The sequence below is a fragment of the Gigantopelta aegis genome, chromosome 9 (genome assembly GCF_016097555.1).
Source record: "Gigantopelta aegis isolate Gae_Host chromosome 9, Gae_host_genome, whole genome shotgun sequence".
Classification (NCBI taxonomy): Eukaryota; Metazoa; Mollusca; class Gastropoda; order Neomphalida; family Peltospiridae; genus Gigantopelta; species Gigantopelta aegis.
Genome location: NC_054707.1, coordinates 79,286,932 through 79,311,575, shown reverse-complemented (window position 1 = coordinate 79,311,575; position 24,644 = coordinate 79,286,932). Strand labels below are relative to the sequence as shown.

The following is a 24,644-nucleotide window of genomic DNA, read 5'->3' as shown; positions in this document are numbered from 1 at the left end:
TGAAAGAGTTAAGGACCACACAGATATTGAGAGAGGAAACCCGCTGTCGCCACTTTATGAGCTACTATTTTCGATTAGCAGCAAGGGATCTTTTATATGCACCATCCCACAGACAGGGTAGTATATACCACAGCCTTTGATATACCAGTCGTGGTGCACTGGCTGGAACGAGAAATAGCCCAATGGGCCCACCAACGGGGATCGATGTACATGCATATATGTTGCACTTACAGTCTATCAAGTGAATCATTTTAGTTTATAAAATATTAAAAAAGCCTTTTCTGAGACTGTTGTGAGCTCTGTATAATATTACTTGTGAAACTATGTAGCATGTGGCTTTACAGTGTATATATTTGCATATTTATTACACTAATGGTTCATAAAAGGAAACAGCTTTCGAACAAACAGCTCCCATGTGGTCCTATATGTAAATACACATGGCCTCAGTGTACACAAAGGAATACTGTAAGGTTATATGTATGTATGTATATATATATATATATATATATGTATGCATGTATGTATGTATGTATGTATGTATGTATGTATGTATGTATGTATGTATGTATATATACATGTGTATACCGGTATATACTTACATACATATATACTTACATGTATGCCAACTGGTTCAGTTACAGTGCATTATGTTAAAAAACTAATAATATTAACATAAAGGAAAAATTTATAATGTTCAATATTGCTATCATAAAAAAACACTTGATCAGTTGATTATGAAGTCCTACAGACACTTATTTCACTACTTGCAATTTTATATGAAATGGGATTTGGGTTTTTTCATACTGGGATTTAAAGAATTATGATAATTAACTTTTAAAAATGTAAAACTATAGTTAGTATTTGCTAAAGTTAACATTGAGCACTGAACTTAACTTTGAATCATTTACATACCTGTATGTGTACACACCTAAATTAGGGTAAGTGCTATCAGGTGACACTGTTGTAAAATCTTAGGTTACAACCAGAAGAACTTTGTTCTGGAAATATTTTACCTACGTATTATATGCTCTAGCCGATTGTTGAGTTATATTCATGAGTTATATTCATTATGAATGAGGATCAGTTTATTACTGTGTGCTGTGCATCAAGTGTTAAAAAATCAGTTTGGAATATTTTTTAAATACATGGATTTTTGGAAACATGAATAAAGTTCCAGTGATGCTGAAGTTTGCATCTTTAAATTGTAGAATGTAATAGCAGTCTGCATGAATATAAAGTTACTTAACTGACATGCAGACAGAACAACAGTTTGCGTGAAATATTGACCCTATGACAGTGTTCGAGATTAAATTTTTTGGCCAGTATCCCAGTTGGATAATAACATTTCAAAATCTGGTATCCCACCTGAGAATTTAGTATTATATGGCATCCCGGTGGGATACTGGGTTCTTGAAGTCTGGTATCCAAAATTAAATTTGGTATCATCGGGATACTGTTAATCTCGAACACTGTTTGAAATAAACATCAAAGGGTCTCCTTTTCTCCTATTGATTTTAAAGTTAAGGTGAGCTATACAAGCGTGTTGATTGAAAGGTTGTATGTACAAAATATAAAAGTTTACATCACATCTGTTAGCACTGTTAGACATGTTACATGATGTAGACTAGCTTTTTAATAAGGTCTTTATTGTAAATTACTATTAGAATTTAGATGCTCTGAGAATCATTGTGGTGTTTAAAGACAGCTGGCTGCTTATTAGAATTTATTGTACATGGGCAATTCCATACCATAATGGACATGACCAAAAACTAAATTATTATGAAAAATAGCAAAATCTGTTTAACCAAGTCTAAATAGTAATTGAAGTTTATGAACAAAAATTGTTTAATTTTTTTTTAACAATCCTGGCTTTTTGAAGTTTTGAATGGACCTTGATTAACCAAGACTGAATATTACAAAATAAGAGTAAGACTAATGCCCACTGATGTAACATCTTCATCTGTCTGTTGGTACCTATACATGTAGTGTGGCTGCACGAGTAGATTTGACTAGATACATGATGATTATACTGTAAATTAGGAAATATCAGAGAGTATAAAATGTCAGCACATTTAGCAAGAGTATAAAAGATGCTAATAAATAATATTTCATGATGCTAAATTTAAACATTTGTACAACAGACTGTTCCAAAAAACTTTTGTGTGATTGTTTTTTTTGGTGATTAACACAACACACAATAATGGTGTTGATTAAACTAAAGCTTAGTTAGCATACACATTCTGCAGTTTTCTGCTAAATTTAAGTTTTCTGTAAGTTGCACAACATAAAAATTTATCAAAAATATTATTTTCAACAGATCCTACAATTTATAGTCTGTCCCATCGTCCTACAAAAATGTTTTTTGTAAATAATTTCAGTTTTGTTTGATGTAAGAAGAAAAAAAAAGAAGTGTTTTGGAAGTAATAAAAACAACAACTATTTTTGTGTCCAATTTAGAAAATAATTGTGGTAAATTCCATAGCATGAAAAAAAGACGTTCCCTGTGGGACGGACTATAAGCTTCCTCGCTAAACTTTTATGTCGCTACAATGTTACTTATTTGGATTTAGTGAAATTTTAAGATCGCTAATATTTTACAGTATTTTGGTTTGACTAATTTCAGGTCTGTTGCCCAGAATGACACCCACAGGACCAGGAGAGATGGGCAAGGCTGTGCAAGTTCCCAAAGAAAGAGAGGCAGAAGCGAAAGACAAGTTTAAAATAAATCAATTTAACTTAGTAGCAAGTGATATGATCTCATTAAACCGATCACTGCCAGATTATAGAATGGATGGGTAAGTACTACTAGTACTACAACTGGTGAATGCGAGGGTTGGAGCAGTTATTGATACCATACTTGGTTAATTTATTTATTAATCTAGTTGAGAAACTGTTTACTAATTATGTAATGGAGAATGTGCGAGGAGGTTTAGATTCGTGAAAAATAATTTATGAGTGCTGTAAGGCGAGATAATTGGTTTTCATGAATCTACATGTTCGAGTAGATTCTGCAACTTAATCCATTAATCATTTGAAAAAATTATGTGACTGCTAAATTTCATATTTTAAATGGCTTGCATTAAACATGACGACACTGACGTAGGATATTTTGCTTTATATTTGCTTTATAATAGTGTGTAAGTGTGTAAATATAAAAGTATGCCCCCACCTCCCTCCCCACACTTTTTGGCATCTTCCTACGCCACTGTCAGATATATACTACTCAAAAGAATTTAAGGGTCAGACGATATTTTCGACATTATTTTCTGAATGTCAATTATATTAGCTAGACCATAATGTCACGCATGGTATTGTTCCATTTTGACGAACGTGGGTCTAAGCAACCCATAAATGAATTAAAATCCACTGTCATTGACACTGTCGACTAGTTCTAATGGCGAAAACATGCTTACATTTGCACGTAAATTAGGGCGAAAGCGAAAGGTCTGCTAAGTGCCCATAACTTGCTTTTTCACAAAGCGCTTCATTTGCACGCTTTGCATGTGTATTCCATGTTCCCAATGCTGAATTTCCGTATAATTGGAGCTTGCGTTCGTGTACGGTGCACACTCCAAATTCGACAATGGTACGACGTCAACTGACTATCGAAGATCGAGGAAGGGCTATTGCTTGGCTTCAGGATGGCAATACGCAAAGAAATGTTGCTCTGAGACTTGGTGTCAGTCAGAGTGTCGTTGGCCGACTGTGGCAACAGTACCAAGCAACGAATTCTGTTTGAAATCGTCCACGTTCGGGAAGACCCCGAAGCACTACAAATAGAGAGGACGCTACATCACCAATATGGCTCTACGTCAACGCACAACCACTGCACGCCGATTACGTGACAATCTGCGGACTGCGACTGGAACTGGAGTGTCTGATCAAACCATACGCAATCGTCTGAGAGCCAATAATCTACGCTGCCGTCGCCAGGCTGTTCGACCACCACTCCTACCACGTCACAGAACGGCCAGACGTCACTGGTGCACACTTCATCTGCGGTGGCAACGTGTTCAGTGGGGTCGAGTGATGTTCACTGATGAGTCCAGGTTTAGTCTCCAGTTCAACGACGGTCGGGTTCGTGTTTACAGACGTCCTGGGGAGCACTTCGCTGACGTTAACATTAGACAACGTCACCGGTTCGGTGGTGGCAGCGTCATGGTGTGGGGCGGCATCTCTATCCACCACAGGACCCCCCTCTATGTGGTGGATGGCAATCTGAATGGAATCCGCTATCTGAATGAGATTATCCGGCCGTTGGTTCTCCCAGGCCTTCAGCAGATTGGCGGCGGGGCAGTTCTGCAGGATGACAATGCCAGACCCCACCGCGCCAGGGTGGTAACGGACTTTCTCAGACAACAAGGTATCACCAGGATGGATTGGCCAGCATATTCGCCTGACTTGGCCCCAATAGAGCACGCTTGGGACTAATTAGGAGAGTTCGGAATAACCATGCCCCTCCGGCCAACCCTCATGATCTGGGTCAACTTCTTATGGCAGAGTGGCAGGCCATTCCCCAAGAGTTCTTCAGACGTCTGATCAACAGCATGAGGCAACGATGTGTCGAGTGTATTCGCGCCAGGGGTGGATTCACACACTATTAAACGAATGTTCTAATGTGTAAAATCCATGTTTGACAACCTTCAACTTTGACAGCATGTCATGTGACTTTCTTGTATACAGTGACGTTTATTTGTGGTTTTTTGTAAATGTGGAACAATAAATTAAATTTTTGGTGTAGTTTACATCATCAATCTAATACACTCTGAAACTTATTTGGTTATAAATTTTTGACCCTTAAATTCTTTTGAGTAGTATATATGCTAAAGGTGTAATCTCTAATTTCCGTTTCAAGTTTCTGACAATCTTCACAGAATTCTATCAGAATACATTAATATTGCTAGTATCAGATTATGATTACAGGTTTTGTCGATGATGCAGATGTTTTGTTTACAGAGTACATGTTCCATCAGTAGTGGGTTCAAATCCTTGACCTGGCATAACACATTCAAATTGCATTGTTTTACTGGTGTTTATTCATGAAAACTAATCTATATCTAGAACAATAGTGTGATGTCGCATGTATCAATAGTCTTATTCAACTTACTGTGCTAGCACAACAAATGTGCTATTCTACCTGAGTCATACCTACACACTGCAGAATTCTCTCCCTTGCCGGATATGCGCAATGCTATCCTTGCACGGGCTACCTGTAACTTCATTCTCAATTCTGCAGTCCACCTGTTAACACCTGTTAAGCTTTGGCAAAAAGTTTTCTTTACTTGTAATTTTGTGTTTGTTTTTTGGTTGAACTTGACATACGGTTGGTAGTTGGGAATTCTGTGTTGAATTTACCATGTCCGACGCGAGTTCGTTGACAGCTAGCGCACGGAAAGTTTGTGCGCGAGATGGTTGTCAGTTTCCTTTACGACGTAAAGACACACACGTGTTGTGTCTGGACTGTCGGTCTTGTTCTCAAGACCATCAGTGTGAGATCTGCGCCACGTGGTCTCCTGACCAGTGGGTTCGGTTCGGTTCGCAGACTCAGGTTTCGGGTACCAGCAAAATCTTGTCGTCTGCTTCGGCAGTAGTCGGAAAGTCGGACTTAGTGGGTAGGTCCCATAAGTCTGTAGACACTTCGAAAAGTGTCCGGAAAGGGGGGAAACACAAGTACAATTACCGATACTTTGGGAGCGCCCCCCGGGCTCCTATTGTGACTGTGGTAAGTGAGCCGTCTTTGTTGGTGACGGCGCCTTCTTCTGTTTGTGTGGCTTCGTCGCGGGCATCGCTATCGTCGTTACGGTTACCTTTACAAACAGAAGGGGGGCAGGGTGGAGTCGTCGCGGCACCGGTTTTGACGACTTCATCGGTTACCGAGCACATGCACTCTGTTGTGCATAGGTCCACTGCTTCGTCCGCAGAGCAGGTGGCCCCAACTTTGCCTTCGATTGCTGACAGTCACTTCGACACCTCAGCATTCTCAAGACCCGAGGAGAGTTCTGCCAGTTTGTTTCGAACTGAGCCAGTTGTTCCGATGCCGGGATCCGTCTCCGATGGCATCCCGACCGATGTTTACCGTTGGGTGGAGGACTCATCCCGTTTGGGTCCTCCGTTTGCATATGTTTACCCCAAGGGTCCGGTGACTTCGGTAGCAACGGACATCTCCTCACAGTTTGCACCGTCTTTGGTCCCTACCTCTTCGACTTTACTCGATAGAGGACGAGGTTCGCGCAGATACCCCTCGGCTGGGGGTACTCCGTGGCCGCAAACTCCGACCGTTCTGCACTTGGCGCAGGAACGACCGTTAGGCTTACAGGAAACGTTGTTTCGGAGTTTTGTGGAATTTTTGAACGCTTCGCCTCAGTTGGGATCATTGCTTTCGCAGATGGGACCATCGGGTGCAGCTCCCATTCCTCCTCCCCCCCCCCCCCCCCCCCCCCCCCCCCCCCCGGTTTTCCGCCAAAACCAGCAGAAACTGCGTCTCAACAGCAGTTTGACGATGCAGTTAGGGATTGTCGTTCTGTTCCTATTGTTTCCGTCTCGGGAGACACTGCCCCAGGGGCATCTTGATTAGGGGGAGGAGTCCATGTGGATCTTCAGGATCCAATGGACAGTGACCTGGCTTCAGAGGAAGCGTCGGTTGGACCGGATTCTGTCGCTGACCCAGCTCTCTCTCACTTCGGTTCGGAGGTAGAGGAGGAGTGCGATTATCCGGCGGTTCTGGCTTTTGTCAGGGACCAGGTCCGACAGGTATGCGGGGACGCTATAACTCAGGTTGAGGCCCAGCCTACATTCAAGGGGGTCTCCTTCGGGAACCGTTCTTTGAATTTGGTCACTCCTTGTGAGGAGTTGGGTTTACCACTTGCACAGGAGGCGCACAGTTCACTTTGTGACATTGATGTGTTGATCACTGGCAGTGATCATATCCTGGGAGTGGGTGTTGATGAGTACCCAACGGCACTGCCTACGGGGAAAATCTTAACGGGAGTGCGCATTTTTCGTGCCGACTCCTATGAGACGTTGGGGGCGGATTTTCTCGAACATCCGGCGGTCGTTCCCGCTAGTGTCCGAACCGCTTGTTCCCCATCACCACATGTGTCATTGCCAATCGTGGATCTGGAATCGTTCGAACGGCTGGCTAAGTCGATGTTCCAGGTTAATAACCATTTAGGTACGTTCCTATTTGGCTTGGATAAGGCTGTCGAGAGCCTTCCCGCGATGGCGAAAGGCTGTTTGGAGGCTGCGTCAAAAGCCTCTAAGCATATCGCTCAGTTATCTGGCTGATTGTTTGCGAACAGTCTTTTGTTACGGCGTGACCATTACCTAGCGGGTTTGAGTGCATCAAACGTTGCGAAGACGTTTTTTCGTACACGTTCGGTACGGGAAAATTTACTTTTCGGTCCAGATTTTAATATTGTCAAGCCTCCTGTGAAAAAGGCTGCTTTTTTACAGTCGGCTCAGATCCCTCGGGTTCCTGACACTAGGAGACAACCAGGTAACAACCCGTCTTCCGCTAAGCGAGGACGCAAATGTCGTACTGCGTTCCGTTCTCAGTCCACCAAAGGCATTTCGCCTACGGGTGGTAAGCGTTTGGGGTGAGGGTACGTGAACGATCGGCAGTTGCTTTCAGAGGTACCATTAGCAACCATACCCGTGGGGGGCAGGCTCCGCCATTTCCTTCGAAATTGGTGCAAGCTGCCTGGTCTCGACCCCTGGGTTCTGTCGGTCGTTCGACGCAGTTACAAAATACCCTTTTCTTCGAGCCCCCCTCTTACTTCCACTCCGAGAATGCCGCCGTTACCGTCCGCGGATCGGCGCGTTTTAGTGGAGAGTATGATTGCCGAGTTTCTCGACAAAAGGGCCATCCAGAGAGTCAGTCTGGACACTCCGGGATTTTATTCTCATCTTTTCTTCGCCCAGAAGAAAAATGGGGAATGGAGACCAATCCTAAATTTGAAGCCACTGAACGTCTACGTCGATGTTCCTTCCATGAAAATGGAAACGGTTCATTCGGTCTGGAACCTGCTTCAAATTGGGGAGTGGGCTGCGTCGATCGATCTGAAAGACGCATACCTCCATGTCCCGGTGCACAAGGCGTTTTGGAAGTTTCTGCGCTTCCTGTTCGACGGGAAAGCGTACGAGTTTCGTGTGCTCCCGTTCGGTTTGGCGATGAGTCCCCATGCTTTTACATGTGTGGTAAAAGCGGTGGTAGGTCATGTTCATTTGTTAGGGGTTCGAATGCATACCTATCTGGACGATTGATTGATCCCAGCTTCGTCGCAACAGGAGTGTCAGACCAATGTCGGGTTGGTTTTGGACACGATCCTCCAATTGGGTTTTATTCCCAATTGGGTGAAATCGGAGTTAACGCCAGCTCAGATTTTCACATATCTCGGAGTGGTCTTCGATCTTGTGGTAGTGTCGGTTCGTCCCACCGATGTGCGTATCCACAATTTTCAAACGTCAGCGCGACGTTTGATGGGGGAGCAAAGTACTACGGTATGATCTCTCCACGTGGTGTTGGGCCACCTCGAATCTCTGGCCTCATTGATCGTGCGGTTCAGACGATTCAAACGATCACTCCAGTGGCATTTGTCCCCACGGTGGGACGGTCACAATTGGGACACGATAGTGCCTCTGGGCCCATGGTTCACTCATCCGATACAGGAGTGCCTGTCGGACAAGTTCATGTCCCAATCGGTTCCGTTGCACCCCCCTGCTCCGGATCTGATCCTTTTCACGGATGTGTCGCTGCACGGGTACGGGGCGCATCTGTTGGATCAACACATTTCAGGGATATGGAATCTGTCCGAGAGGAAGCTTCATATCAACTGTTTGGAGATGGAGGCAGTGCATCGTGCCTGTCTTCATTTCCAGTGTGTTCTTCGACACCGTCGAATTCTGTTGAGATGCGACAATAGTGGCATATCTCAATCGTTGGGGTGGAACCAAATCGGAGACTAGGGACCACTCTGTGGACGAAACACATTCCTTCATCGGTGAATGTGTTAGCCGATGCCCTCAGTCGACATACCCATGTTCAGACGGAGTGGATGTTGAACAAAGGGGTGGTCGCAGCGGTTCTTCGGGTGTGGGGCAGTCCACAGGTGGACATGTTTGCCACACGGTTGAACAACCAATTGCCAGTGTTCGTGTCCCCGGTACCGGACACATTGGTGTTGGAGTACGACGCGTTAAGTATGGATTGGACGGGACTGGATTTTTATGCCTTCCCTCCTCCTGTCTTACTCGGCAAGGTGTTGACCAAAGTGGTCCAGGAACCTTGTCACGTGACATTGATAGCTCCTCTGTGGGTGGCGCAGCCCTGGTTTCCACAGCTCCTGTCACTGTTAGTGACAGTCCCGTTCCGGTTACCAGTGTTGTCCGATCTACTCAGCCAGCGACTGAGTCAGACGGTGTGGCATCCGAAGCTGGAGGTCTTCCGGCTTCACGCGTGGAGGTTATCAGGGCTTCCTTGCGACGCAGAGGTTTTTCGACAAGAATTGCGCATCTCGTCTCTTCAGCAAAGCGTAAATCTACCGAGTCGGTTTATCAGTGTCACTGGCGTATGTGGGTTCGTTGGGCGAACGCACGGGATTACGATCCCTTATCGCCTACTGTCAACGATTTAGCGGAGTACTTTCTGGCATTGGTCCAAGAAAGGAAACTTAAAGTCACGACAGTGAAAAGTCACAGAGCTGCAATTTTCACTACTCTTAAACAGTGTGGATGTCGTGACTTTTCTATGAACTTGGTGTTGCATGATTTACTTAAATCATTGCAATCCACGGTTGAACGACCTTCCATTATTCCGAAATGGAATGTCTTTCTGGTGTTACATCTCTTAAGGGTGCGCCTTATGAGCGAGCCGTTGAGGTTTGCTAGTCTTCGTGCCTTGACGTGGAAGACTCTGTTTCTGGTTTCACTGGCGGCATGTCGTCGGATCAGTGAGTTACATGCTTTTTTGCATGACTTGGTTGATTACAATTCGGACGGGTCTGTCACTTTACGTACCGACCCTATCTTTGTTGCTAAAAACTAGTCTCCGGGGGAAGAGTTTCCACCTACTGTCATTCACAGTTTATCTCGTACACTGTCATCTGATAACTCGGATAGACTTCTTTGCCCGGTGAGAGCATTGAAGTATTATTTGGAGCGTATGAAAAACTGGCGGCAGGGTTAAAAAAGATTGTTTATTTCTTATACCATTAGGCCGGGTGATGTCACAAAAAATGCTTTGTCTCGATGGATAGCAGCTACCATTAAGCTAGCATATGAGATGGCGGGTGATCATGTGTTACGGAATTTCTCTGTTAAACCACATGAGATCCGAGCCATTTCTGCTTCCCTAAATTTTCATGACTCTTTAGATATATTATAAAGGTCATGAATGCAGGGGTTTGGAAAGGACGGCACACTTTTGACCGTTTCTATTTCAGGGATATGGCGGTTGGTCCTGACGGTACGCGTAGGATCCAGACAGTCATTGTGGCTCAACACGTCGTGTCTGTGCGCAGGGCAACGGAAAGGGGTCGACCTCTTTTCCGTCCAATTGCCATCGATTCACGCTTCGGACATGTTTAACACTCCACCCTTTTCTGAGGGATGGGTTTTTTTGTAGTGTTGTCTACCGTTTCCTCTCCCTGGGGAGATGTTTTTCCTCCCTTTCATGGGGATGAGTTTTTCTTTTGGGAAGCCCCTTTTTATTCCCAAAAGTTTTTTGACTCCTTGTAACCGTATGTCGTGGTTCATCCTATCTCCATGTCATTACTTCAAAGGAGCTTTTTGGGTACGGTTAAGTCCTCTATTTTCTTACCTCATCCCATTAATGTTGAATTCACGTGCTCTAACAGTGTCATTGCACGTCCGTTATAGAATATTTGTTGTGCTAGCACAGTAAGTTGAATAAGACTATTAGAAAATTTGTTTCTAATTTTCATTATTATTCATACTTACCTAGTGCTAGCACAACAAACTATACCTCCCATCCACCCCTATGAGGCTTTCCCTCGGTGGGTTTGGGTGGACTTTGAACCGAGAATGAAGTTACAGGTAGCCCGTGCAAGGATAGCATTGCGCATATCCGGCAAGGGAGAGAATTCTGCAGTGTGTAGGTATGACTCAGGTTGAATAGCATATTTGTTGTGCTAGCACTAGGTAAGTATGAATAATAATGAAAATTAGAAACAAATTTTCTAATTAATTATCAAATTGTCTACACATTACAGTTGTATTTTTCTCACAAATTGTCAAATGTCAGTGTTTTCATCTTAGAGTAAAGGAAAGAAAACACAGTATACACCTGTATGATGACTTGACTGTTAACACGTTTCTAATCAATAAAAAAGGTAATTACCACATTAGATGACTCATCCCAGTATATGCATACATATATCTGGATCATTCAATGAAAGGAGAGGAAGGTATGTTTAATGACACATCAGCATATTTTAAACTCACTATTTCAGTCCGACATATGGTTATACACATGTATGCATATTGGTCAAGATAGAGAGAAAGATGAGAGAATACACAGGCTACTTCTGTCAAAGAGCAGCAAGTGTTATTTTAATGCACATTTAAGTTTCAACACATTGGACAGTTTGTTTGTTCGTTTGTTCATTATTTCTTTCATTCATTCATCCATTCATTCATTCAATAGACACACACACACACACACACACACACACACACACACACACACACACACAACCATGATTAGCCAAAGAAGAATCTTTGTTATAAAGATATGTGCAGTGTTCGAAATAAGCACTTGTCCATTTGTCCTCATAAGTGAAAATCTGCTTGGGCAAGCAAAATGTACCATAATGGTTGTCGAGTGAACAAGTAAAATGTTCAATGCAGTTTCATTTTGAGCAAAAATACAGTCTTTATACTTGAATAAAACAAAACATTTGACATGTAAAAATATTACTGAACAAGTAGATTTTGCAATGTACTTGTCTGGTGGACAAATGAAAATTTATGCTTATTTCTATCACTGACATGTAACTACCACATGTATGGAATTGAAAGGAATATTTGTTTAATGACACCTCAGGTTTTGGTTATTTTGACATTTGGTCAACAGAGAAAACCCACTGCAACCATATACTCTACGTCTAACAATATACAACAGCAAGGGATTTTCCCACAGACAATGATGTCATATTTTCTTTCACAGTTGTAAGAAAAGAAAACTGCCCCCACTGGATCAAATGCCAAAAACTAGTGTGATTATCGTGTTTCACAACGAGGCTTGGTCGACACTACTGCGCACTGTTCACAGTATAATTAACAGGTCACCCGCTGTACTACTGGAAGAGATTCTTCTTGTTGATGACGCCAGTGAAAAAGGTACAACAAAATCAAATGTGAACTTTTTTAATATTTGCAAGATAGAATACAGTTTTGAATGTCTGTGTTGTTCTTGTTGTTTTTTAGTATTAGATTTGTTGTGTGTTTTGTAATAATTTTTTAATTATTGAAAAAGCATATATATATTCTAAAAAGTAACTTGTTTTTCAAATTCCACTGTGTAATTTTGCACTTCTATTTTTGTGTTAAAATGTTTGTTTAAAATTTTATTTTTATCTTCGGAATTATGATCACTGGCTATTTTAAAAATATTTTAAACAAGTTGATGCTATTTAAATTTATAAAATTATAATTTGATGAATAATTATTAGCATAATTGTGTTTATTAATGTATAATTTTGTCTTTGAATTAGAATGTTAGAAGTTAAATATACTTGATCAATATTAAATACAGCATGCATAAGAATGATGTGCTAAGTAAATATAGCATGTCAAAAACATTATATAAAATCCAAAAATGAAAATGTTTAGTTTCCAGTAGACAAATGTGTTCCTAATGAAGAGCTGTCTGTTTTTTTAGTTTGCAGACACAAAGGTGTAGCTTTTGGGAGTTACCTTTTGCATTGTTGACTTAAGTTGTGAATTACTTTGTTTTCTGTAGAACTGTAAATAATTACTTGCATAGCATGTCCTTAGATTGGAATCACATGTTGACAGATTGTGTTTTGTTTTGAGACGACCTTTGAAGGTCAGGAAGTAATCTCAAATAACATGACTCGTTGTGTATTGATTTTTACAGATCAAGATCCTCATCTCGGTAAAAACATTTTATTGTGTCACATCTCAGCATATTAACATTTCCTTGTTAGTGGGTTTATAGCAGATAATATTTCAAACACTCTTTCGACATTGAAAAATGTGTTACATTAGAAGTCTCTCAACAATAGCTTGCTTATTTAACTCGCCTAAAATTGGAATGTTAATATTAGGCTGACTGGTCATTATTAAAAAAAATTACCTTATTGTTTAACAAGTTGAGGTATCTAGGTTAACAAAAGATGAATAATTCAGGGATAAAAATCCTCAGTAATTTCGGATTTTAGTGTCATTAAAAAATATTTCTATTTTTGTTCTTTGATAAGAAAGCAGGTCGTAAGAAATTTCCATAGATAACACATTCTTAAGTTTGAGTCCAGAATCTTTTTGTGTGGTTTGATTGCAGATTTCACTTTTTATTGAAATATGTTATGTTATGCTTTTTGCACATCAGAGGTCATATTTTCTTTTGTACTGGGATGACTGTACACATCAAATTTTTGTTTCTTTGGAATTAGTTTTGAGTTTAATTTTACCTTAACATTATTTGATTCTTCTTTAATCATCAAGCAGCATGCTTTGTTTAACATGGTCGTTGTATTTATTGGTATTTATTTCACTAACTTATAATAATTATAATTATAATATGCATTTATTGGACGCAGTGTTTGTTTTTGGTAATAGCAAATACACAAAAGCTACTTGTACTATATTTAGTAGCATTATGTTAGTGTACACTTCATTTTATTTTTTATTTTATTTTATTGCATATGTACTATATATGAAATTGATGCATTAAGTGTTTTTTGTCGTTTTCTAACATTGATTTAACAGACACTTTGGAATCTCCTTCATATATTTTACCGAATATACAAATTACCGATAGAAAACACATTTTATGGAAGATAAATTGCTACTGGTCCACAGTGTTTTTTGATGTCCAGTTTTGTTTACAGATTAAAGCAAAATTATTGGACAGTCGCCAACTGGCGAATGTGATTATATTTTTTAGACACCAGGGAATGTTTTTAGTCGCCATGGCGAGTATTTTACCTGCTTTGTAGATCACTGCATACATGTATTTGACCCATTCATTTATCTTGAAGAAGGATCCTCCACCTCAGTGTGTGCACTGTCAGTGTACTCTGATGGTATGCCACATTTTGGTGGAATGTACTCATCTCAAAGAAACTAGAAAAGATATTTTTGGTCAAAGAAATGTGATGGAATCATTTTGATTCCATTCAGAACTTTTTATTACAATTTGTTTGAGAATACTGACTTTTATTCAGTTCTTTACACTGTGTTTTTATTTATGTCTTGAATTTTTATATTGATGTGATCATCACTTAATGTTTTGACTTTACCATAGTTTGACACCCAATAGCTGATGTATTTTTCATGCTGGGGTGTTGTTAAATATTCATTCATGTACTATTACGGTTCTGGCTTTCTTCCAAAATAATTAAAGGATTAGCAAAACAATTTGTAAACATTTTTAATCTCAATTTTCAGTAACCAAGCATGCTTGCAACCAGTTTTGCCTTGGTGTCCTAATTTTTGTTACTATATCAAAGGCAACACTTGCCCCCTCCCCCCCCCCCCCCCCCCCCAATCTCAAATATTAAAATTCAACCCCTGAACTGTTAAAACCCAGTCTGGGTGGGAGTTAATACTTGGGTGTGAACATTTTAACAAACGTTTTTAGCTTTCTAAACAAACACAGATTGTTTTGTTATTTCTCAGGCTTTTCCAGTGAAATGGTTATTTCTGCTATATCAACAACATTGCAATTTGTATACACATGTACATCTATGTCATATTTGTATGTAAAGACTACTTGTTCATGGGAGGTCTGGGCATCCTGGTTAGGGTTGGGTTCTATGTCAGTTATATTAGAGCATTCAGCTGACGTCCTCTGATTAGTTTTTTTCATCACTAGTGGGCGAGACGTAGCCCAATAGTACAGCGCTTGCTCGATGCGCGGTTGGTGTGGGATCGATCCCCATCAGTGAGCCCATTGGGCTATTTTTCATTCCAGCCAGTGCACCACGACTTGTATATCAAAGGCTGTGGTATGTACTACCCTGTCTGTGGGGTGGTACATATAAAAGATCCCTTATTATCAATCGAAAAGAGTAGCCCCTGAAGTGGCAACAGCGGGTTTCCTCTCAATATCTGTGTGGTCCTTAACCATATGTCTGATGCCATATAACCGTAAATAAAATGTGTTGAGTGCGTTGTTAAATAAAATATTTCTTTCACTAGTGCTCCATAACTGGTATATCAAAGGCTGTGGTATGTGCAGTCCTGTCTGGGGGGGGGGGGGGGAAGTGCATATAAAGATCCCTTGCTGAGCAATAATGGAAAAATGTAGTTAGTTTGTTGTAAGACTACATGTTGAAATTATCAAATGGTGGACATCAATTGCTAATGATTAATAAATCTAGTGGTGTCGGGGAAACAAACAAAACAAAACATTTTAACTGTATATCTCTATTTGCCTGTACATGTAATATATTCAACAATAAATAACCAATTATGTGAAATTTTATTTCAGAACATCTTGGAAAGAAGCTTGATGAATACGTTTCTCGGTTGCATACTCGAGTTCGTGTCATTCGACTTAAAGATAGAACTGGTTTAATCAGGGCTAGGTTAATAGGTGAGTGTTAATATAATTATATTGTCTAGTTTAGTATTAAATGTATGTTATAAGAAATAACTAGTTTAATAAGAGTTACATGTAGCTTGATTTGTATGTCAATAGTATCTGGTTTAGTTAAAGATTGTCTGCTATTTCTTTTAAGGCGATGCCACACAATACAAGTGCCTCATATAAGAATAGCTGATTGCATAGCAACCGATGAAATTATAATGTTGTCTTGTTACAATCAGCTAAATTTACATTCATCAAGAAATGAACAAAACTCGCTTTTCTCAACTGGACTAATGGAATACTGTTAAATTGAATGAATGTAATCTTCGAGTTGCTCAGTGGTAGAATATCTGCTAAACTTGCAAGACGTCACATATCTACCTTGTAGTATTTTTCTCAGTCCGAATATTGATCCATCGCTGGTGTTTTGTTTCTTGGAAATGGACCTTTTTTCTCACTGTCTCAATCTAAATCTATATACAAGGTGCTTTTTTTGCTTTTTTAGGTATTTTTGTTTGGGTAAGGTTCTAGTTAAAAGATTTTTAAAAACTCCCAATTTCTCCACCATGTGCCACCTAAAAACTGATCCTTTAATTGTTCTTTGATAAAACAGTTTTAGTAACCACCTCCTTTTCAAGACCCAGCAATTTTTTTCAAACACATTTTTTCAGTAATTTTCATCTCTGGTTGTTTTTGATAATTGTATTTGATATTGACAGGCGCACGCGAGGCAAAAGGTCAAGTGTTGACATTCCTTGATGCCCACTGTGAGTGTACCGAGGGATGGCTGGAGCCTCTTCTAGCTGAAATTCACACCGACAGGTACAACTAAAGTGGGCGTTATACAGACATTTGAATATTGCAAAAACAATTAGTTTTGTTTGTCCATTGCTCATGCACATCTAGTTTTGCATAACCTATGTTTTGTTTGTACAGTGAAACCCCTCTAAACTGGTTTAGAGAGGTTCTTTTCTGCACAGATATTTAAAAAGGGACCATGAAAAAATACGTTTTTTAGGGAATATCGGTTTATAGAGGTCCTGTTTTGAGAGGTTTCACTGTACTTTAAATTTAGGCATATACATGATTTAACTGACAAATGGTTTATGCAAAATTTAAATTCTCAAAGTCTTGATACTTTATGAAACCCAATAATGTCTTTATGTTTATACATGTATAGTTAGCTGTTCAGTTCTATAATGATTGTACAATTCATATACTTATACTTGTCATTCAGTTATTTTAGTATGTATTTTTTTACTGAAATATAGTTTTATGATCATCACATTTTATTATGATCTGTTATGCATATGAATCAAAAGCCATTTTCCATTGGTATATTGAAGATATTCAAAGATGCATCATACATCTTTTTAAACACACACAAACTTAATTTTGTAGAACATAGAATAGACAGTGAACAGTTTGTCTTTTTATTTCTCTAGCATTACAAAGTCCCATAATTTAAAAAAAAAAAATTGTTCTATGTTTACAGAACGTCTGTAGTGTGTCCCATCATTGATGTGATTAGTGATGATACATTTGAGTACATAACTGGTTCCGACATGACGTGGGGTGGGTTCAACTGGAAGCTGAATTTCCGTTGGTACCCGGTGCCGCAGAGAGAGTTAGAGAGGCGAGGTGGAGACCGGAGTCGTCCTACAAGGTACGTCTTGTTTCTGATTATCATTGCTACTCCATTGAGGATTGAGTTAACAGTGACATAGTTCTTCATGCAATGCTCTAGAATGGATTAATAGATATTTATCAAGATTAATTGTAAAATGGGTAACTCAGCCGACTATATTGTCCTTGTTACTTTTTCCTCTCTTTTTTTTTTTTTTCTTTTCTAAAAATTAAAATAATAACTGACCCGTCCAATACAATCTGTTGTAAGGATCACACCCTTAGACCTTTTAATTTTTGTTTATTTTAACTTTTTACTGGATTTACTGTTTAGTTACTACTAATCAGAGGTACCTTACCTAGTCTTTTCCATTGGTAGAAATGATTAGTATTAGTGCCCTACTGGTCCAACTGGAGGGGACTATAGGTTTCATCCATGTGTCCCACAAATAGTTTTCCCGATGGTTTTTGTTTTTTTAAGGTCCTGAGATATTGACTTGAAATTTTGTGTATAGCTTTAAAATGTAGTGTTACTAACAAGTTTGACTTTTCATGGTGAATTACCTATTTTTGATGGATTTATAGCCATTGAACTTAAGAGATGTCAAAATTTGTTTTCCAGACTTTTTTCTCAGAAGGTATTGAGATATTGAGCTGGAAATTAGTGTGTAACTTTATTAATATATTGTTACAGATCAATTTGACTTTAATTGCAAATTATCCATTTTTGACGGTTATGGCCCTGAACTTAGGAGATGTGAAAATTAGTTTTCCAGACTTCTTTTTCCAGGTCTTGAGAAATTGAGCTAAAATTGTTGGGTTCAATAGGGGACATGTATTGCTTTAGCAGTACTCTCATAATGCTTGTTTCAAATATTTTTCGTGAGTTATCTTTGATTTTTAATTATTAGTGTGATTGTGGGAAGACACAGATTTATATTTAGATTGAAGTCAGGAGCTTCCAGTGGGCAGAATTTTTTTTCAATCTTTGGCTGAAAGTGTTGTCATGGTAGGAAGCATTTGTTACCAGCAGCAAGCAGAGGTTAATGCATTATTTTCAAATCTATTCTCTTTCTGTTAAAACTTCACTGAGTGTGAATTATAGACAGAGGTGACCTGGCAGTTTTAACATTTATATGATGATAATTGATTCAGTAAGCCTTAAATTAAAAAAACTAAGATTTCGTAATTAATTATTGTAAACTGATGGTGAGTGTGTTCTGTATTGTGATTGGGTAATTACAGTCTTTTTCTGGGATCAAATGAAAATAACACCCGGAAAGCTAATGACGTCATTAGAAAGTGACATCATTAGCAATTGGAACAGGCGAAGTTGATGATTTAAGGGTCTACAGTTAGTTTTTAGCGAGGTATTTTTTTCAAGAAATACAAAATATACAGTTAGTTCTGTAGAAAAACAATTCAGTTTACATGGACATAACCATATTGAGTTTTTAGATTTGTTTGTATTATTGTCTATTTGATGCCCGCAAATGTTTCATTTTTGACCTCAGGCTAAGGCCTTCGGTCAAAAATGACATTTGCAGGATCAAATAGACAATAACACCCGCAAATCTAAAAACTCCATATGGTTATCTCGTAATTGATCTGTTAGATTTGTATTTGTATTTTGTATTTTTTTATTAAAATTGTTTTTGATAATATAACTATGTAATTTTCATTTATTGTTTAAAAATTATGTAACAGGACTCCAACCATGGCTGGTGGTCTCTTCTCAATAAACAGGGATTACTTCTATGAAATTGGTTCATACGACGAAGGAATGGATATTTGGGGAGGAGAAAACTTGGAAATGTCTTTCAGGGTTTGTGTTGATTTTGTTTACAAAATGTAGATCTGTAAGCTTTTTGTTCTATAACCCAATGTCATCAAAAAAAAAACAATTTTAATGTAATGGTGTCTTCTTGCAAATTGTTAATCCATTAAATCAGCATATTCTTGTTGGTTATATGCATAGCTTTTAAAAGTAATGTTTTATATAATTAATGATGCTTTTGTGATTTTGTTTCTGGTAGTACATATTAATTTTATTCTTGTATTAATGAATACAGTATTATATGCAGTCCATGATCTGACTTCATCAGGTGTCGATATGCAGGGCTAGCTATGGATGAGCAAAACATTTCACCAAATCACCTTAAAAAAGGCTAAATCACAGTTATTTTCCAACAAAATATAAATTATTACATGAAATTTGTTCACCAAATCAAAATAAAATTTGCCAATTGTTCCTAAAATTCACCTTTGGTGAGTTGCAGAACTAGCCCTGATATGGGATGATAAAATCTATCTATGGCTGACTTTGTTTTGATTTGTCTTCAAGGTGTGGATGTGTGGTGATAAAATCTATCTATGGCTGACTTTGTTTTTATTTGTCTTCAAGGTGTGGATGTGTGGTGATAAAATCTATCTATGGCTGACTTTGTTTTGATTTGTCTTCAAGGTGTGGATGTGTGGTGGTAAAATCTATATAGTTACGTGTTCACGGGTTGGTCATGTGTTCCGCAAGACGTCACCGTATTCCTGGCCAGGAGGAGTGGCACGTATTATCAACCATAACACGCAGCGCATCGTAGAAGTGTGGATGGATGAATACAAAGAATTCTTTTATAAAATAAATCCAGGTAATTATATTTTATTTAAATGGATCAGAGTTCATGAAGTTTGTTTTGTTTAACGACACCGCTACAGCACATTGATTTATTAATCATCGGCTAATGGATGTCAAACATATGGTCATTTTGACATATGGTCATAGAGAGGAAATCTGCTATATTTTTCCATTAGTAGCAAGGGATTTTTTATATTCACCAACCCATAGACAGGATAGCATATACAACGGCCTTTGATATACCAGTCATTTTGTACTGGCTGTGATGAGAAATAGCCCAGTGAGCCCACCGACGGGTATCAATCCCAGACCAACCATGCATCAAGCGAGCGCTTTACCACTAGGCTACGTCTCTTCTCTCTCCCCCCCCCCCCCCCCCCATGAATGTAAGTAACAAATCTTGGTAATTATTTACGCTTGATATTTTAGAGATTAAAAATAAAGCACACATTGTATTATTTTCAAATAATTGTTTTTCAGGTGTTAAAAGCACATCCTATGGAGATATATCAGAAAGGAAAGAATTTAGGAAGCGGCTTAAATGTAAAAGTTTCCGGTGGTATTTAGAGACAATATATCCAGAGTCACAGATGCCTGTAGATTTCTACTCATTAGGAGAAGTAAGAAAGCATGTTTTAGTTGCAAACATTTCCTTCTACACTTAAAGGAAGGGACAATTAAGGCATTTGGCCTGGTATGCATATTCAACGATATATAATGCACATTATTGCTTAATATCAACAAGTATAATCGTATAGTTAATTACTAAAACGGTTAAATGTGACGGCTATTATATATAACGGGCGCAGCCATTTTGTACCATCTCAGTGAGCTGGTGGTTACGTAATACTTAACGCGTAACGTCAGGAATGAGCCTTAGAACTAGAGAAACACAATCCACCTGGTTTTTGCGGGATGATAAATAGTCATACATTGCAATGTTCTGTAATAATACACATCCCAGTAAGCCAGCAATAAGTATATCCAGCACTATATGTATTATTTTTCAATACAAAATAAAATACCATTGTCAAAGTAGCTACACAACAAGTCAAAATAATTAACAATGTTTTGTCCATGCATTAACCTATGTACTAAAATGATACACTGGGTGTTTTCTTAGTTAATTGGTTCTACCTGTGATTCCTGATTGGCAGGTGTGTATTTGATTGGTAACCAGATGAGCCAATTAATTGACGCTGTTTATGCAACTTGAAATATATTTAGTTAAGTAGTTTATTATATTATTACGTCGATTTATGCTGTTTTACAAGTCAGGTTGATCAAAGAGAAGCGCCTTGTCGAAAATTACTGTTTTGTTTACACTGTACATACAGGAGATGGTCAGGAGCTGACGTCACTTCGCCCCTTGCTATTCCACCGGACGTCACAAAAGCAAAACAAAATGGCTGCCCCCAGTTAGCAGGAATAATCATGTTTTTTTATTAACTCTAAATTTACGCGTTTTTCATTTGCTAAAGTGTCAGTATGTGTTGGTGGTCCGGGTATGCATCTTTCCAACACATAAGGCTCTTGTTTGAGTTGACCCTACCTTTAAAATAATTCTAAGTACAAAATACCAGTACATGACTATTGTCCTACTTGGTGTGTGTGTGTCTTCCTCTCTCTCTCTCTGTTTGTCTGTCTCTCTCTCTCTCTCTCTCTCATTTGTCTCTGTTATCTGTCTATCTCTCTTTCTCTGTGTGTGTTTGTCTCTCTCTCTCTCGTGTTGTCTGTCTCTATTCTCTCCTCTCTCTCTCTCTCTCCCCCCCCCCCCCCCCCTTAACTCTCTCTCAGTTTTACTTTAAAATATTTTAAGTTAACTTATATTAATTTTAATTTTGTGTATATTTATCAGGCTAAGAATTTAGTAGGATTCTGTGTTATCATGAATCCAAGATTTTGGGTCAGACGCATAAGATGATCAGATATAATCACAAAGTGACAAAATATCTATATTAAACCATTTTTATGATATTGGCAGAATCCTAAAATAAATTCCTAAATTCAATGTCTGTTAATTGTTGTTATTATTTCCAGATACGCAATAAAGAAAGCAATATGTGTGTTGACACAATGGGTCGTAAGAGTGGAGAAAAGGTTGGGATGGTTGGGTGTCATGGAATGGGTGGTAACCAGGTAAGTGCTTTTTCTAGGAAGTTTTTTCAAATTATTCAGTCAGGGCTTCTAGAAGTTTTATAAAATCCACTAGCCATGGGATCAGTGATTTAGAAAATTTACTAGCCCGTATTAAAAATTCACTAGCCCTACTTTAATTTTAATACAATTTTACAAAATAATAGTAATGATTAGATATGTCACCTAAAGGGGGAGATATATCTTAAAAACACTAATGTTGGGGTGGGGGCAGTTTTACAAAATTAACTTACCGTATTTGACCGGAAATAAGCCCAGAGGGCCAAGACAACTCATTGTGAGCTTAGCATGGGGTGGGCTTATTCCCAGACAAGGGGCCAGTTTTGTTGGAAAGAAAAAAAAAAAATTAAAATAAATAATAATAATTAAATGAACTAGGAAGAAAACAAAAAACATTCAGTAGCATATCTATTAATTAGTGTTCCATTTGTTATTAATAAATAATAATTGTTTATAAATTAAATTGTTTTTTTTTTTACTAGTATCTAATTATCAGAAACACACCTTCTATGTTACAGTTACTTACCAGTGAGGTTTATTTACATCCAAAATTTAATGCTGAGAAGACTTAAAACAACATCAGTTAACAACAAACTCAATAGCGTATACACACGTTTCTGACACAGGCAGCCAGCTTACACTACAAAAAATGGTCAATCTAAGGTCATTGTTCTTAGCCAATCAGAATATGGTATTTGATTAATTAGCATTAACTGCAGACCCAGTGTGGTGGTAAAAATAGACATTGGTTTTTAGTTCATACTTGGGCTTGGATACTTCAGAGAAATACTGCAGGCATGAAATTGAAAACAATGTTACACACTGTTATTGTTAGACTGCTAAATCTCACTGGTGGTAAAATATTGTGTTACATTTGTGTTTAATTATCTGCAGGAGGTATGACCTTTTAAATGAACTTTGAGCAAACTTGCAATTTCGTGTTATTTATAAGGTGACGAAGTTGGTGGTGGGCTTATTTACGAATGAGGGCCTAATTTCTTAAATGCTATCAAAACGGAGGGGGGCTTATTCAAAGACATGGGCTTATTTCCGGTCAAAAACGGTAATTGCAACATTTGACTCTTCTTCTTTTTCACTAGCCGTCGGGCATGGCAATAGTAGTTATTTACTAGCCCAACATTGAATATCACTAGCCATGGGAGTGGGGCTACCATAATCTAGAAGTCCTATGAGTCCAAATTTAAATATTTAACAAATGTAAAATTGTGTGTTTCACCTTAGCTTAGTGTAATCTGTCAATTATTTTTCTCGTGATTAGCAACAAGTGTTCAAGCAGACCTGTAAGTAGGCTTACTCAAATAAGATGTAGGTTTTTGAAGGGTCACTGATGAATGAAAGTAAGAGCCAGCTTTGACAGGATTTGAACCACTGTCGTCAGCTTGATTGTCCAGCAGCTTATCCACTAGATCACGGAGATCAATATCTAGCACCCATCACTCTTTATTTATAATTGGAGGTTCACCTGTAAATTAAATAAATTGAGCATGTTTTTGCTGTAACCTGGCAAGAAGTAAGAAAACTAAAATGGCCACTAAGGTGGCTGTCTGTCATTTAAACATCTTATTCCAGCATCATTTTAGAATAAAAACAATGGTTTTGGTACATACTCCCATGTTTCAGAGGTCAAAAAATCAATTTATATCATTTATAAAATCCATTTGTACCATGTATAAATTATTAAATGACTTCATTATTTTAGAAATGACTAATATATGCTTTGTATCAGAGCTAGAACAATGGGTGAACACATTCAAATGTCTGCAATAAAAATTTAAAATTTTTAGTCATTGTTATCAACAGTCTCAACATTTACAATGCTTAAACACTGGTGTTTAAGAAAAACAGGCTAATTATAATTGCAATTATTCAAATCCTATGATGTATATACTGAATACTACATGAGTGACCATTAGATATACAACAAAAGAAAGTGTTTAATGTGTTCATCTTACAACATATCTAACGAGCAAAACAGTTTTAAAATACATTTAAATGCCTTTTCTAATTAAAAGCTATTTACGTCCCTAATGCTTATAGTTAACTTATGTGTCACAGACATGTCAATTTCAGGTTAAGCTGTACATCACAGAGTGATCAATTCGATCATGTGTTTTTTGATTGGATGGTATGGCATTGGTATCACCTAGGAGCAGCCAGTCGTATGTCTTTAAAATGTTATCACTCTTACATGTGTTGCCAAGTGTGTGTTATCAAAAATAACAAATGATGATCTCACCAATAGGTGTGTAAGAAATATTTGTTAAACATATTCAGGTATTTGTCATCATTAAATTATGCTGCTCTCACATAGTTTAAAGGACAAACCCTACAATTAAGAAAATGTCCACGGCAAAAAACATGCCATTAAAAAAGAAACCCTGAATAGTGCCGTGGAGAACTAAAACCTCTACGGCA

The 24,644-nt window shown here is 38.3% G+C and overlaps 1 protein-coding gene across 2 annotated transcripts in view; it reads left to right on the top strand.

Moving 5' to 3' along the window:
* LOC121380913 (polypeptide N-acetylgalactosaminyltransferase 13-like) overlaps positions 1–24,644 on the top strand; it is a 54,925-nt gene that overhangs the window by 21,728 nt on the left and 8,553 nt on the right. For both annotated transcript variants that reach the window (XM_041509945.1, XM_041509944.1), the window contains 10 exons: positions 2,624–2,795; positions 12,185–12,357; positions 13,118–13,135; positions 15,695–15,799; positions 16,513–16,615; positions 17,289–17,459; positions 19,127–19,244; positions 19,884–20,064; positions 20,532–20,671; positions 22,092–22,190. In XM_041509945.1, the coding sequence (XP_041365879.1) occupies positions 2,624–2,795; positions 12,185–12,357; positions 13,118–13,135; positions 15,695–15,799; positions 16,513–16,615; positions 17,289–17,459; positions 19,127–19,244; positions 19,884–20,064; positions 20,532–20,671; positions 22,092–22,190 (1,280 nt within the window). The remainder of the gene's footprint in view (positions 1–2,623; positions 2,796–12,184; positions 12,358–13,117; positions 13,136–15,694; positions 15,800–16,512; positions 16,616–17,288; positions 17,460–19,126; positions 19,245–19,883; positions 20,065–20,531; positions 20,672–22,091; positions 22,191–24,644) is intronic.